Source organism: Megalops cyprinoides, chromosome 10, assembly GCF_013368585.1.
Source record: "Megalops cyprinoides isolate fMegCyp1 chromosome 10, fMegCyp1.pri, whole genome shotgun sequence".
Classification (NCBI taxonomy): domain Eukaryota; kingdom Metazoa; phylum Chordata; class Actinopteri; order Elopiformes; family Megalopidae; genus Megalops; species Megalops cyprinoides.
In genome coordinates, this window is record NC_050592.1 from 10,164,514 (window position 1) to 10,177,602 (window position 13,089).

General features: G+C 47.3%; 1 protein-coding gene across 1 annotated transcript; it reads right to left on the minus strand.

The window, feature by feature from the left end:
• Positions 1–320: 320 nt before the first annotated feature.
• Positions 321–9,811, minus strand: LOC118784433 (cytochrome P450 11B, mitochondrial). The gene is made up of 12 exons (XM_036538667.1): positions 9,175–9,811; positions 8,767–8,854; positions 8,222–8,436; positions 6,262–6,456; positions 5,415–5,570; positions 4,743–4,954; positions 2,612–2,815; positions 2,035–2,222; positions 1,293–1,459; positions 1,040–1,118; positions 649–888; positions 321–431 (listed from the first exon to the last, which is right to left on the minus strand). Exons 1-12 carry the CDS (start codon positions 9,381–9,383, stop codon positions 321–323), a joined length of 2,064 nt encoding a protein of 687 aa, XP_036394560.1. The 5' UTR covers positions 9,384–9,811.
• Between the last annotated feature and the right edge of the window lie 3,278 nt (positions 9,812–13,089).

The following is a 13,089-nucleotide window of genomic DNA, read 5'->3' on the forward strand; positions in this document are numbered from 1 at the left end:
ATATTTCAGACTCTATTGGTTTTTGTCGCCATCTCGTGGACACATAAGGTACTTCTTGCGGACGTCTTCACAACGTCGACACCCTCCCCCCGCCCCGGCCCCCACGGCTAAATAAATAAATAAATCAACACAGACAATCTTCAGTGTTCCCTCGAGAGTCTGTATTTGGGTTCTTACTTTTGCTTACAGAGACTGGCAAGATAAAAATACTGGATCTCTAACAGAGACATTGATGACAGGATATTGAGCAGTAATGAGATATTTTCAGTAAAGCAGCACGTTGGTAATGGAACATGTGTTCAGTGCACGAGCTCTGTTTGTCAAAGGAGGGTGAAGGTGATGCTGGGTGGGGTCTCTGGTTGTAGGATGAGGGTATACTTGGTGTTAAGGTCAGCAGAGGAGGAGACACTGAGCTGAAAGTTCAATAAGATCTGGGGGGGGGGGCGAGAGAGAGAGAGGGAGGGAAAAACACTGTAAGTGCTGGATTCTCACTCAACTCAGTTTTCTTTACAAAAAGACTTCCTTGTGCTCCTCTTGGTGCATATCTCTACTTCAGTATCACAAAGCCCCTGAAAATGACTCTACAGGACCTTTTTTTCTTTAACTTGTTTCATCACCCCTTCCTTCCTCTCCTCTCCTCTCACTCACGTGTAGCAGCAGGAGCTGCATCTCGTTCTCGGCGATCCTCCGCCCCAAGCACTGCCGTGCCCCAAAGCCGAAAGCCAAGGATCGGAAACCCGCTCCGGGCCCCGCCTCTCCGGCCACGCCCCCCTCTTTTCCGGGCGTTCCGGACTTCGACCCCACCCACCGTGCCGGCTCGAAGCGCTCTGGCTCCCGAAACACGTCCTTGCTCCTGCCCAGGGGGTACAAACATGCCTGCACCAGAGTCTGAGAGAGAGAGAGAGAGAGAGAGAGAGAGAGAGAGAGTGACTGAGAGGCGGAGAGAAATTCACACACTGTTCAGCACTGCCAGTGCTCAGGAGCAGACTGATGCTACACCTGCAATTAAAATTATGCATCTGTGTGGCTGTGCTCTCACCCCGGCAGGAATGTGGTAGTTCTGAAGGACAATGTCTCTGACAGGGTAGCGCTGCACAGTGATTCCAACAGGGTACAACCTAAGTCAGACAGGGACATAATAACACTTTTTATCCACACTCTTAAATAGAACATGTATAATAATTTAATAAAAGCTATAAACATTATGAGCATGCACATTAGCATCAATACTACTTACACAATTTTATCATTGCACACTAACAAAGAAATACACATTCGGACGGTTATCATACCGGAGGGTTTCTTTCATTGTGCCCTTGAGCAAAGGTGCCCCCTGGAGGGCCTTCTGAGGATCACCCCCTGCTTGCAACCAGGATGACTGCACCTGTTGGCGCACCCTCTCCTGTACACTGGGGTTCCTGGCCAATTCGTACAGGGCGAACTGCAGGGGAACTGCTGTCTGAGGCAGGGGGGAGAAACGAAACGTGAGAACTAACGAAAGGGTGTACACTTAAAACACACTGACAAAACTGTGGAATGGCACTGCCAACATATTAACCTGATCTAATAACTCAATACCCATGCCCTAACTCCTGCCACTTGTATTACTTGCTGTTCATTTTATATGTGGTATCGCAATGTGTTTTGGATTCTGTGATCTAGAGACTGTGTTGTATTAATGCCAATAATGTTGTATGGTAGTATACTTGGCTTCCCTTGTCTAGTCAGGTTGCACCGGCTAACTTGGAGTAGGCTTGAATAGTGTTATGCTCACACTCACTGATCTGGGAGTGTTGTTAGCCTGGTCTGACACTGTTGCTCGTTTAAACTGAATGGATACACTTCTGCTCTTTTGTGCTGGAAGTCACTCTGGATACAAACGTCTGCTGAATGAATGCAATGTAATGTAATGTAATCTCTGCTAATCTAGGCTGAGTCAGAGCGTGATGAAACGGACAAAGCGAGGTGCATGTACAGCATTGGCACAGCCCAACCAGGCAGCGCGTGGTGCTGCTGTTATACAGCCACACTCACCGTGTCCACTCCGCCCGCCATCAGCTCAGTGATGTTGGCCTTAATGAGCTCCAGAGAGAGCTGCCCTCGCTCCATCAGCTGCCCCAGCACCCCACTGAACTGTCCTTGAGAAGGAGGGGGCTGATCATCGGACCCTGACTGTTGCCTAGACTGCAGGAGCTGGTATCCCCTGTGGATACGGGCCTCAGCTGTGAGAAGAGGAGGGTTAGGGGAGAGAGGATTAGTCAGAGAAAAACAGACTGTGAAAACAGGGAGATGAACATATATTTCTGTCCAGTTTACATGTGAGACTGATACTGGTCAAAAGCACCATTGAGATTTGCTTTTGCACAGCATTACTGCTGCTATAACCATTCCTGTCAAATACATGCATTAAAATGTTCTGTCAAAGGGGGGCAGTACACCCCCTGTCTTAATGCATACAGTACATTAAACCAGAAATTTGTTAGAGAGTAGTGTATGTCAAACAGTACACCAAACTGTGTTCAGATGATCCTAAAACAGCCCCATCTCTGTCCAGTAGGTGGCAGTCTATCTCTGTCTCAGAAAATGGTGTCAAGCGTAATTTGAGCCTCACCATGGCGGAAGATGTGGTCCCAGGCAGAGGCATGCTGTGTCCACAAGGGGGCGTTTAGGTGGCGCAGGAGGCTGGAGGGCAGGTAGAGCAGGGGCGGAGTGGTGGCGAGCATCCGCTCCACAGCCCAAATGAACCTCTGCGACTCGGAGGAAGGGGAGGGGGAGAACAGTCCGATCCTCTCGCCGTACAAGACATGACAACTGGCTAGAGAGAGGGAAAGAGAAAGAGAGAGTAGGAGGGAGGGAGGAAAGACAGAAGCATGGGGGTGAGAGAAAAGCTGAGGGAGAAATAGACAGGATGACAAGAATGTATACAAGTGCTGGTATGCAACACATATCGGAACAAGGGCAACATCAAAGGGAACTCCTTTAGCTCTAGGGGTATTTTGCTCGGACTCTGTTTTGCTTGCGGCTATTTCTTGTTTCTTGTAACCTGATTCTGGCTCTCATGGTGCGTCTCTTTCTTACAGAAGGTGCCTTCATGTACTGAATATAGAAAGGAATATCTCATTGTCATATGGTTTGAAAGTAGCTTTGGTGCTTATGTAATTGGTTGGATACACTTCTGCTCTTCTGCACTGGAAGTCACTCTGGAAAAGAGCGTCTGCAAAATGAACGTAACGTAATGTAATGTATATCTAAATTCAGCCGAACTGGCACATTTTTATCAACCTCTTTCTCACATTAGAAAAAAGAGAAAGCATTTGCATGCATTTTCTAGCGATTCAAAGAAATGTGTTTAACCCTGTGTTATAAATGAAATTGAAAGATTTTGAGATTGTAATTGTATCATTTCACTCATTGTGATTATTTCATTTTTACCCATCTAAACTGAAGTAAAACATTCTATTCAACTATGATTTTCATCATTACATCATAGAAATAGTGCATTAAAAAAATAATGTAATGTATTCCTTTTACACTTTCCCCCATTTTTTCACTCAATAGGGTTTTGTTACCCACTGCTTCACCACTCACTCTGTGCTCACACAGGGGCACTGAAGGTGGAGACGAATGCAATGCTCTGGTACAATCACACGCAAACAACGGCAATTTCTCACACAAGCACCACAACAGAGCAAATTCTGATTGGAGGCTAGGTGTATTTCCACTGACGTCGTCTGAACGACCTGCAGGCATCTCAAGGACTGCTACAAGGTCACAGCGGGGATGGGAGGGGAAACTAGCCAACAAAGCCCACTCTGCCCCAGTGGAACGAAGTTAACTGTGTTCTGCTGTTATGGACTCCTGGTCATTGCTAGTGAATGAGCTGTAGATCTCAGCTTGTATGGAACGAGCCCCTTAAGGCTGAGCCATTCAGGAGCTCTGTAATTTAATTCTACTTACTGATAAATCACATTCTGAGCTCTCCTTGCTTCAAGGGAGACGGCAACATTCTATAAAACGTGGATATTTCTGGCCTCTTGGGAGTTACTGGTGCCGTTGCCATATAACACAACATGTTCTGGATTCAGCACAAATCCACCTATAAATATAGTTTTGTCCAACAATGACTACAATCCAGTAATAACTGATACACCAGCGGCCCAAACGGACAAAGCTTGTGGACTGCATATTTGTGATTTATAGGTTCAAAGTTTACAAAGCTGTGTGATGATACTGTGTGGCCATTACAGTGGTTCTCAGCATTTTTCTCTCAAGAGAACATTTTGTAATTCTGACTTAAAACACCATTTAAAATTGACCTCCCGTTCAAATAAAAAATAATTGGAGGAGCTTGGAGGAGTACACGTGGTATACCAATGATCTGGAGTGCTGATAAATTTAATTCTGGCCTGACACCCTGGATAACTTGTGGTGTAAAGATACACAGTCGTCTTGAAGTTCAGACAAGCTAAATGAAGCACATTCCCAACACGCACATCAAAGCATATTTTCAAACGGCTCGTCCTGGTGACAAAATGCAATCAGTATCCAGCATTGCTTAAAATACAAGCATCTTTCCAAATGCGGTGCAATTGATCATGTCTCCAGGCACAAGGAATGCACTGCCATTAGGATGCAGGGCATAGCTTAGCAGCAGGGGAGTGGAACTGGTGCATGATCGGCTGCTATTTCCCAGCGGTCACGTATTGTAGAGGCACGCCTGTGTGTAGCGGCTAACGGCTAACCCTCCAAGGCAAAGCGGAAGAGGTCAGGGCTGGGGTCGAAGGTCAGGCTCCGGCTCTGCTCCCCTTGCCCCTCCACCTCCACTCTCCTCCGCAGTAAGGAGCAGAAATCCTTTGCCACGTCCTCCAAGAGGGGCAGGAAGCGGCGCACCGCGGAGGTCATCATCACCTCCCTGTTCAGCAGGAGCCTGTCGGCCCGCCACTCCGCTCCGTTCCTATGGAGACCAACGGGAGCGGTCAGAATGATGCTGCGACCTCCATTCTCTCTCTCTCCCTTCCCATTCCCATTCCACCCTGGATACCAGAGCACTGGGATTGCTCTCTGTGTTGCTGAGGTTTAGAACTCAACCTTGTTGGTGTGGCCTTGCTGCTGTTCTCTCCTTGGTTTTCATGTAAAAATACAGTACATTTCCCAGAAAAAAAAATGTAGTATCCTATTTTAAATAATGACTTTATAGTAAACCACTGATACTTTTTTCAGAGAATGGCCTTTGGTGACCTGCTCGACGTGCTGTAAGTAAACCATGGGAGTGTGAGGGGGTGAAAGTGACCCCGTGTCTCAAATAATGCCCACAGGCTGCATAAGGGGACGCAGGTTAGGGTGAGAGAGGCTTGGCTGTACACACCCACAGACAGACACACACTCTCAGAGGGCTGAGCGAAAGACACACTGACTTGAGGAAGACGCCCTTGGAGTGTCGGCGAGCCTCGCGGTGGGTGGCCCAGGGCTGCAGGGTCATGCGCCGGGGGTGCATCCCTTCTGAGCGGAAGAGCTCCCTTATGTCGGCCGGGAGCAAGATGTTCACCGATTCCTGGGAGCCCAGCCGCTCCCTGAGGGGGCAGAGACGAGACGGTCAGGCTGGCTGGCATGCTCAGAGGGCAGAGAGCAAGGCATCCACGTGCGACCGGACTGCACCTGAAAGGCCACTTTCTAGCCTCCTGAGGCAGTGCGGATCTTTAACAATGAATTCTTTAGAGGGAAAAAAAAAATCAGGGACACAATAGATGGACACATACTCACACTGTGGTGGCGTAATATTCCATTTACAAATATTGGTCTCAATTTTAGTATTAAATATTTAGTATTAAGTGTTGTACACACTGTGGTTCAGCACACAACAGTCCATCTGTTGTGATGACTGAATTGTGATGATCTCTGGACCTGACATGGGTTTGAGTCCCGAAGACTGTGCTGTACTCGGCAGCAAAAATCAATCTTGGTAGACACACAAACGTTGCACAAAAGGTTAATAATGTGTCTCAGGAAGCAAACAAATAGGCAATCTACCCTGCCAGTACACAGACACACAGACACACAGAACCTAACCCACTTCTTCTTACGATGAATACACCACTCATTACAATGTATTCCTTATTCAGTACTACTGCACGTATATTTACACATTTTGAATTTGATGTCATACGAGTTGCTTTTTTATTTATATCTGGCTGCATATCAATTTTCTCTGTGAGATAATAAAGATGATGATGATGATGCGTGCCCGACCCCCTCCCAAAATACCTGTAAATGGGCCCCAGGGTGTTGAAGGTCCTCTCCATGTGCATGTGCAGCGATCGGAATCGGTCTTCCTTCCAGAAACGGATCAAGTTGATCCAGCCGCTGCTCCCGGTGAGGGGGATCTCGTTAAATTCCCGCACCTTGCACCCGCCGTCCACACCCTCTCTCCCCGGTCTCGCCGCAGAGACAGACAGACCCCTCACGAGACAGACGGACGGCCTTACGGACACGGTCAGCATGGTGGGCTGCAGCATTTGCAAATGAGTGGTTTCTCCCTCTACCCTCTCTGCGATTCTTTCCACCCCAAAGTCCCTCCCTGAAAATATCGGCCCTCTATCTGAGTATTTTTGTGCCCCTCCTCCATTCGTGACTGAGATGATAAAACTAATAATTTATTTCACTTAGGGTTACAGTTCAAGAGAAATGCAAAAAAAACCCCATAAAAGTCAAGCTGCACTAAAACCAACAAGACGCACATCCTGTATGTGAACAAATAAAAACTACTAAAAACTCACATGCACGCTCTCACACACACACACACACACACACACACACACACACACACACACACACACACACACACACACACACACACACACACACACACCTTCACAAAAGCTATGCTGTGAGGTAGGCACACAATGCACAGGTAGGCCAATGTCAGTTATACCTAAGGTTGGTACATGCGTACAAAAACAGAAGTACATACAGACAGACTCACTCTGGTATACTAACAACTAAAAACACAACAAAATAATACAAGCAAGAAGTCTTTCCAACACTGAATCAAGTAACCTTTATTACAAACTTGAAAACACAGTGTCACATTTTAAAAGATCATAATATAACTGATCCTTGTAGTACTAGGTTCTAATACATCCATTCTGCATCACAGCATGGAAATGCCCACAATATAGTATAATAATTAAATCCCTTATAATGGGTAATTACCAAAAGAGTCATAAACATGAAAACAGAATTTGGCTCATGCATATGAGAAAAGTATATACACATTTAGAGGAAAGATATACTGCAAGAATCATTAGACAGGTCCAGCTACAGCAGAAATTCTTATTGCACATAGACTCACTGGGAGAATGAGGTGCACCCTGAAAGTCCTCTCTGTGTCTGCTCACATCTAACCCAACACAGTGTAACTCCGAGAATAACGCACCGTCTGTGTCAACATGCATCACTGTCTGCCTGTAACCCTGACACACGGTCCATGTCACGCTAACACAGACTATACATGTGACACGTCCTGTTCCTGTGCAGTTTGCCTGTCAGGGCAATATGTCACATCAAGCAAGTAACAAGGTGACAAGAATGTATGAGCACAAAATAACTGAGCATGCCCATTGACACAACAACGTAATGTAAGAAGTACATAATTAACACCACAACAGGAGTGCGCGTGACAAACTGTTCCATTTGGGAGGTGAGGTGTCACTCTCAGAGCATGTACTTGGCTCTAATGACCTGGATCCTTGAGTGATCACCCACACAGAGGAAGACACAAAAACAGAGGAGATAAGTAAAACAAAATGTGGAATACACATCCAAAAATAAGCCAAAAAAAAAAAAAAACCCAGTGCATGTGTCTGTGGGATGGATGTCCTGAATGTTCCTCTGTGTGCGTGTTCTCTTGGACAGTGTGTGACTGCTGGCACAGGTGAAAGCACCTCTGTCCCTTGCCACCTGGAATGGTCAACATGGCACTGACATGTACAGTACACATCGTGTAAGTGTGCAAGTCACTATGATACGCAAATAACGTTTGAACTGAATTACAGTACACTTCAGTTAGGCGTTGTGATTGCATAGCCCCTTCACTCTGAGAGAGTCAGCGCGGGGAGTGTGTGTGCCTGTCCCTCTGGATTCGGTCGGATGCTACAAGATACGCTTCAGGATGTGCAAACGCACACGTGTGTGCGTGTTACGCGTGTGTCGTGATGCAGTTCACATGACCCTGCACTGCTCCCCGTTTGCGGGCGTTGGCGTCTGTGACTGCGTGCTGCCTGTTAGCACTCCCAGATTGAGGCTGAGGCCCTGGAAGGCATTAAAAATGCTGTAGCCCTCATCCTTGGCTGGGGCCTCGGGCCGAACCATTGCAGCCAGCTCACGGGGGAGGGACACCTTCCCACGCACCGCCTTCAGTTGCTTAACATCCTTGGAATTCTGAAAGAGAACGGTGAGAAGTAGAAGTAAGTTCTGAAGAAACTGGCCAGAAATGTATTAATGTTGCAACTCTATATGGCGAAGCAATGAGAAGCAAACATATTCATAGATGCAGGTATAACACTTCAGCTCTGCATTGGTCTTATGTTGAAATTACACTGACAAGGCAGTACTCAGAATGAACATACTGTAAATTATAATCAAAGAATATACTGTACTTTTTGCTTTCAAAGCACCTTTGCCACAACTGATCATCATTAATAAACACACTAAAAGTGACATAACCATGGCACCCACTGACAGTGAAAATGTTGGCACGCAGAGGCCGACCTTTGAGAGCTGGTACTTCCTCCTGTAGTGGGCCCTCATCGCGGCCCTCTCCGCATTCTTCTGGGCGTTCCTTGCCTCTCGCAGTTTCCTATCAAACGCAGCGCAAGCACACATCACAAACATGCCCAAAGCAAAGCGGAGCAATCACACAGTGAGGAGCATTACCAAATCTCACACCTCACTGTGCCGTTGCACAACACCCAACGCAAAATACAACTACTCAAGTCATCCACCGCTGACCCTCACGCTACCACTGTACGGGTTACCATGACAACACACCGCTATTGCAGCTGCGGGTGGAAAGGTGCACCACACCCACTGATGACACGCATAACATGAACATATAGAAGCACACAGAAAACGTCACATGCCAAAATCAGCGCCACACAGTAGCAGAGATCTGCTTGCCTCTCCTTCTGCAGGTCGGCCAGGTATGACCGCACCACAGCCGGATCCGGTGCAGCCTGGTTGGTCCTGGAAGGAGCGCTCTTCCCTTTGCCTCTCTTCGTGTTGCCGGTGCTCCTGCCGACCCAGCCGTCCTTGTCCTTGGCCCCCGACACGCAGCAGGTGAGCTGCTTGATGGGGGCAGCCAGAGTCTTCTTCACTACCGAGTCCATGTCTGCAGAGTGCCTGTGTTGGTCTAATGCGCTGTCCCACAGTGTGTGTACCTTACTCTCTCAATTACTGTGTGTGAAAGGTGACAGGAGTGCAGAGATACGTGTGCGTTTGCGTCTCCCACTACTGACCCTCCTGTGCGTTTGCCTCCTTGTCACCCACACACACACGCACACACACCAACGCGTAACGAGGCACCGTGTGCGGTGTGTGCCAATGTAGTGGCTCAGTGGTCAAGACCTGCCAGGACAGACACAAGGTTAGCGAGAGTCAGGGCTTACATCTACAGACATGCCATCTCCACATTCAGACAAACAGACGCTTCAGACAGGCTGAAGAGTCAAAGACACCCTCAAACGAGAGGGTGAATTCTGTACCGACGAACCCTGACACACACAAACAACGGTTTACCTGTACAGATGCAAGACTCCAACCGAAAGACAACCTTGAGGCTTCACCTAATCCCATAATCAGTGAAACAACTCGTATCTGTAAATACTTCTGTAGCCAGCGGTTGGTAAGGTGGCGATTGGCAGCGCTTTCCTTCTGCTGAGGGAAAGATTCCTCTCTTGCATTTCTGACACCTGTGTGTTCACAGTCTCTCCTCGGAGCAAATGCTGGGTCTTCTCTAAGGGGTTTTAGATAGACTTCACCCAGACCTCTGTTCCTCTCCTGCCCCCCACCTCTCCAGATTAATGAGCTAAAGACTTTACTGTCAGGGAATCCTTTTAGCAGAGGCAAGCAACACACAGCAACTCACGTGCATAACAAGGCAGTTTAACAAGCTGTTGACATCCCTGGGCCCTTAAATAGCTCATTTACCAATGGTTGTTTGTTTTTTTTTTATTTCTGTTAAACTGTAGGAACTACACCTCTTGTTAGAACTACTCATTTCTATACTTAGAACACACGCCACACAGATTAAGGCTTCTTGTTCTCAATATTTGAGAGGAAGATTTACTCCTGTAAGACAGATGGACAAGGAGGGAGAGACGATAACTAGATTGAAGATGAGGACAGTTCATCAGGAACATCAGTTGTCATTGGAGGCCTCAAAAGACAAAGTCCCTAGATTTTGTCGACTTTGGTTGGCCGCCATTCCACTGATTAGATTTACAGCCTCATTCAAAGCAGAGTCTTATTACTCCATAAGTTATTATTGCTGCTTTTCACAAAGTACGCTTGAAGTGAATTGAGACCGAGGGGAGGAAAGCGTTTTACCTCTCCTCTGGGTTATGAGAGAGCAGGAGATTTGTAGTGAACAAAAGAATCCAATGGAGATGTCGGCTGAAGCACAATTACAAAGGGTTCACAAAATATGTGCTCATAATTTTCTTTGCAGTCTGAAACATCGGTAAATTGTGACATAGTATCAAAGCCTACATCACAAGCCTATGGCAATTCTCTCACATATAGTGACTTGGGTTGCTTGGTCATTTAAAACTAGGACCGAATCTAAAGCATATCATATCAACACATGCATTACACAATACTGAATTAAACAAAGTTCAAAGACTGAATCAGGGCACTCCTAGGTCTAAGTTTTGTGAAACCATCTCATGTTTCCAGAAACAGGTTTCTGGAAACTTCTGCAACATGTTGAGAAGACACCCCAGTTTGATGTCTAATTTGTTAGAGAGAATTTGAAAAGAGAGAAAACAGATTCATTGAAAGACCCAGGTGTTTCCATGCAAGTTTTTTTTTCCTCTCTAAGCAAATAAGCTACATGTGCATATTTTCACTTTCACCTTGAACTGCAGATGGTCAGGGAGACAAAAGAATCTGATCATTTTTAAGGACTGTATCTGATTTTAAAGAAAATTTGAGGCAAATCCCTCATACACTAAGCAGAACACCTTTTCATTATAAAATAAGGAATGTCCACTAACATCAACCAACTTTGGGGAAACTGAGAGCGGGTGTATGGGCAGATACACCCTGTCGGCAGACGCTTACTTCCCCGCCACAGCAGACGGATGGAGGGGGAGAGAAGAGGGGGGGAGGCCTCCAGCCTGAAAATAACCGGCTGACTGAGGGTTGAACGTGTGTGACATCATGCAGATGACACCTACACCCACTCCAACTGTCCGGCTCTTTCCAGTCCTGGTCTTCTCATTTCTTTCTAGACCTCGGTGTCCTCATTCTGTGTTCGCTCAGCCTTGCTCATTCTGGCCTCAGTCTTATCGCCGCCCGTCTGTCACTTCCTGCTGCTTCTGCCAAAACCCCGAACAGATCCTCATTTGCCTCCCCTGTTGAAGCCAGACGGAACCCTTCCCATCTCAGCCTGGCAGTTTGCTCCTCTGTTGGACACCCACCCACCCACGCCCCCCGCCCCTCCCCAGGCTCTCACATCACACTGACAGCTAGTCCGTGAGTATGGAGTGGACACGGAGGAGGCGTACTAGCTCAAGGTCCATCAGCTCTTTAACAACTCCCCAGGCCTTCAGCTCTGACAGGTGAGGACGCCATTAATTACTTAACAAAAAAACCATTAGAGGAGCTCTATAACGACGTATGCGTTTCAAGTCAGAGCTGCACCCAGCTGCACCCCGCCCCCTCCCCTTTCAGACTGGAGTGGCTGGAGAGACCTCTGGCCCACAGCATTTAACTGCCAGGGGCTTTTTTCAGATGTAGTCAACAAAGTGGCAATCTATCAGAATGTTTTCCGGCTCTTCTCATGTTCTTTGCTGAGCCAGTATATGTACTCCCATATCTTTTGCCCAAAGCCTACTGGCTGAACAGTAAACAAATGATAATGACTGTGGAGTTGGACAGCCAGAGGAGGCAGGGCTGTTTCCCCAGACTGTGCACAGGGGAAGTGGAGCAGTGTGTGCGAGGGTAACTCCCGTGGCTCGGGGTCCTGAGCAGATTAAAGGCTTCTGGGTGGATCAGTGTCCAGAGCACGTGAAGGGCAGCCAGGAGAGAGAGGGACGAGGTCATTACTGTCTTAGAAAACTAAAAACAAGCGTAAGCAAATTACTAGGAAATGGCTTTAGAGGTTACACTCACAGGGTAATGTGAGCTAGCTGTGAGCTAGGAGGTCATGGGTGCGATGCCACTGCCACTCTGATGAAAAGAAATGTACAAATACGCCTAAAATATTTCAACACTTTCTAGGAAAGGCCCTGCGTAGGAACCACACAGAGCTTTCAAACAGTATAGGACTTCAGAGGCACTGCATAAACATTTCTGCTGACAGTCACAGAATGTCCTGAGCCACCACCTCTATGCCACTGCCATTAAGTACCACAGGAGAACACCAACAGGAGAACACCAACCATCACATGGACAGTCTTTAAGAAACCGTTTGGAATGCCTATGAAAATGTTATACAGCGTTTGTGAAGGATTTCTGCAATTGTTACACAGGTCCTTTCTTTAAGAGTGCTACCAAATATTTAAACGGTAACAAGTGGAGCTGAGACTATTACAAAAGAGTAAAGCTGGGCAGCAGACAGCACGTAAAGGCTGTGAATGTGGGCAGTGAGCTAGGGACAGGAGGCCTGTGGTGTGTCAGCTGAGGGCGCAGAGAGAGAGAGGGGGGGGAGACTGAAGTGCCAGCTGGAAAGACTGGCATCAACACACGCAACAGACACCCACTCATCGACTACGCACCCCCCCCCCCCCCCCCCCCCCCACTCCTCCGCTCACACGCGTCACACACTGACTTAAGGGCTGAGCCTCCACACCGCGCTGCCAACACTGAAAC

Bases quoted from the DNA above. Each gene is read 5' to 3' on its own strand.
- LOC118784433 (XM_036538667.1), bottom strand. From the start codon at position 9,383: ATGGACTCGGTAGTGAAGAAGACTCTGGCTGCCCCCATCAAGCAGCTC. The intron at 6,457-8,221 runs GTGAACTGCATC...CTGTCTCGTGAG, and splicing joins GGGGAGCAGTGCAGGGTCAT to GGGTCTGTCTGTCTCTGCGG. The intron at 5,571-6,261 runs GTATTTTGGGAG...CTGCCCCCTCAG, and splicing joins ACCCTGGGGCCCATTTACAG to GGAGCGGCTGGGCTCCCAGG.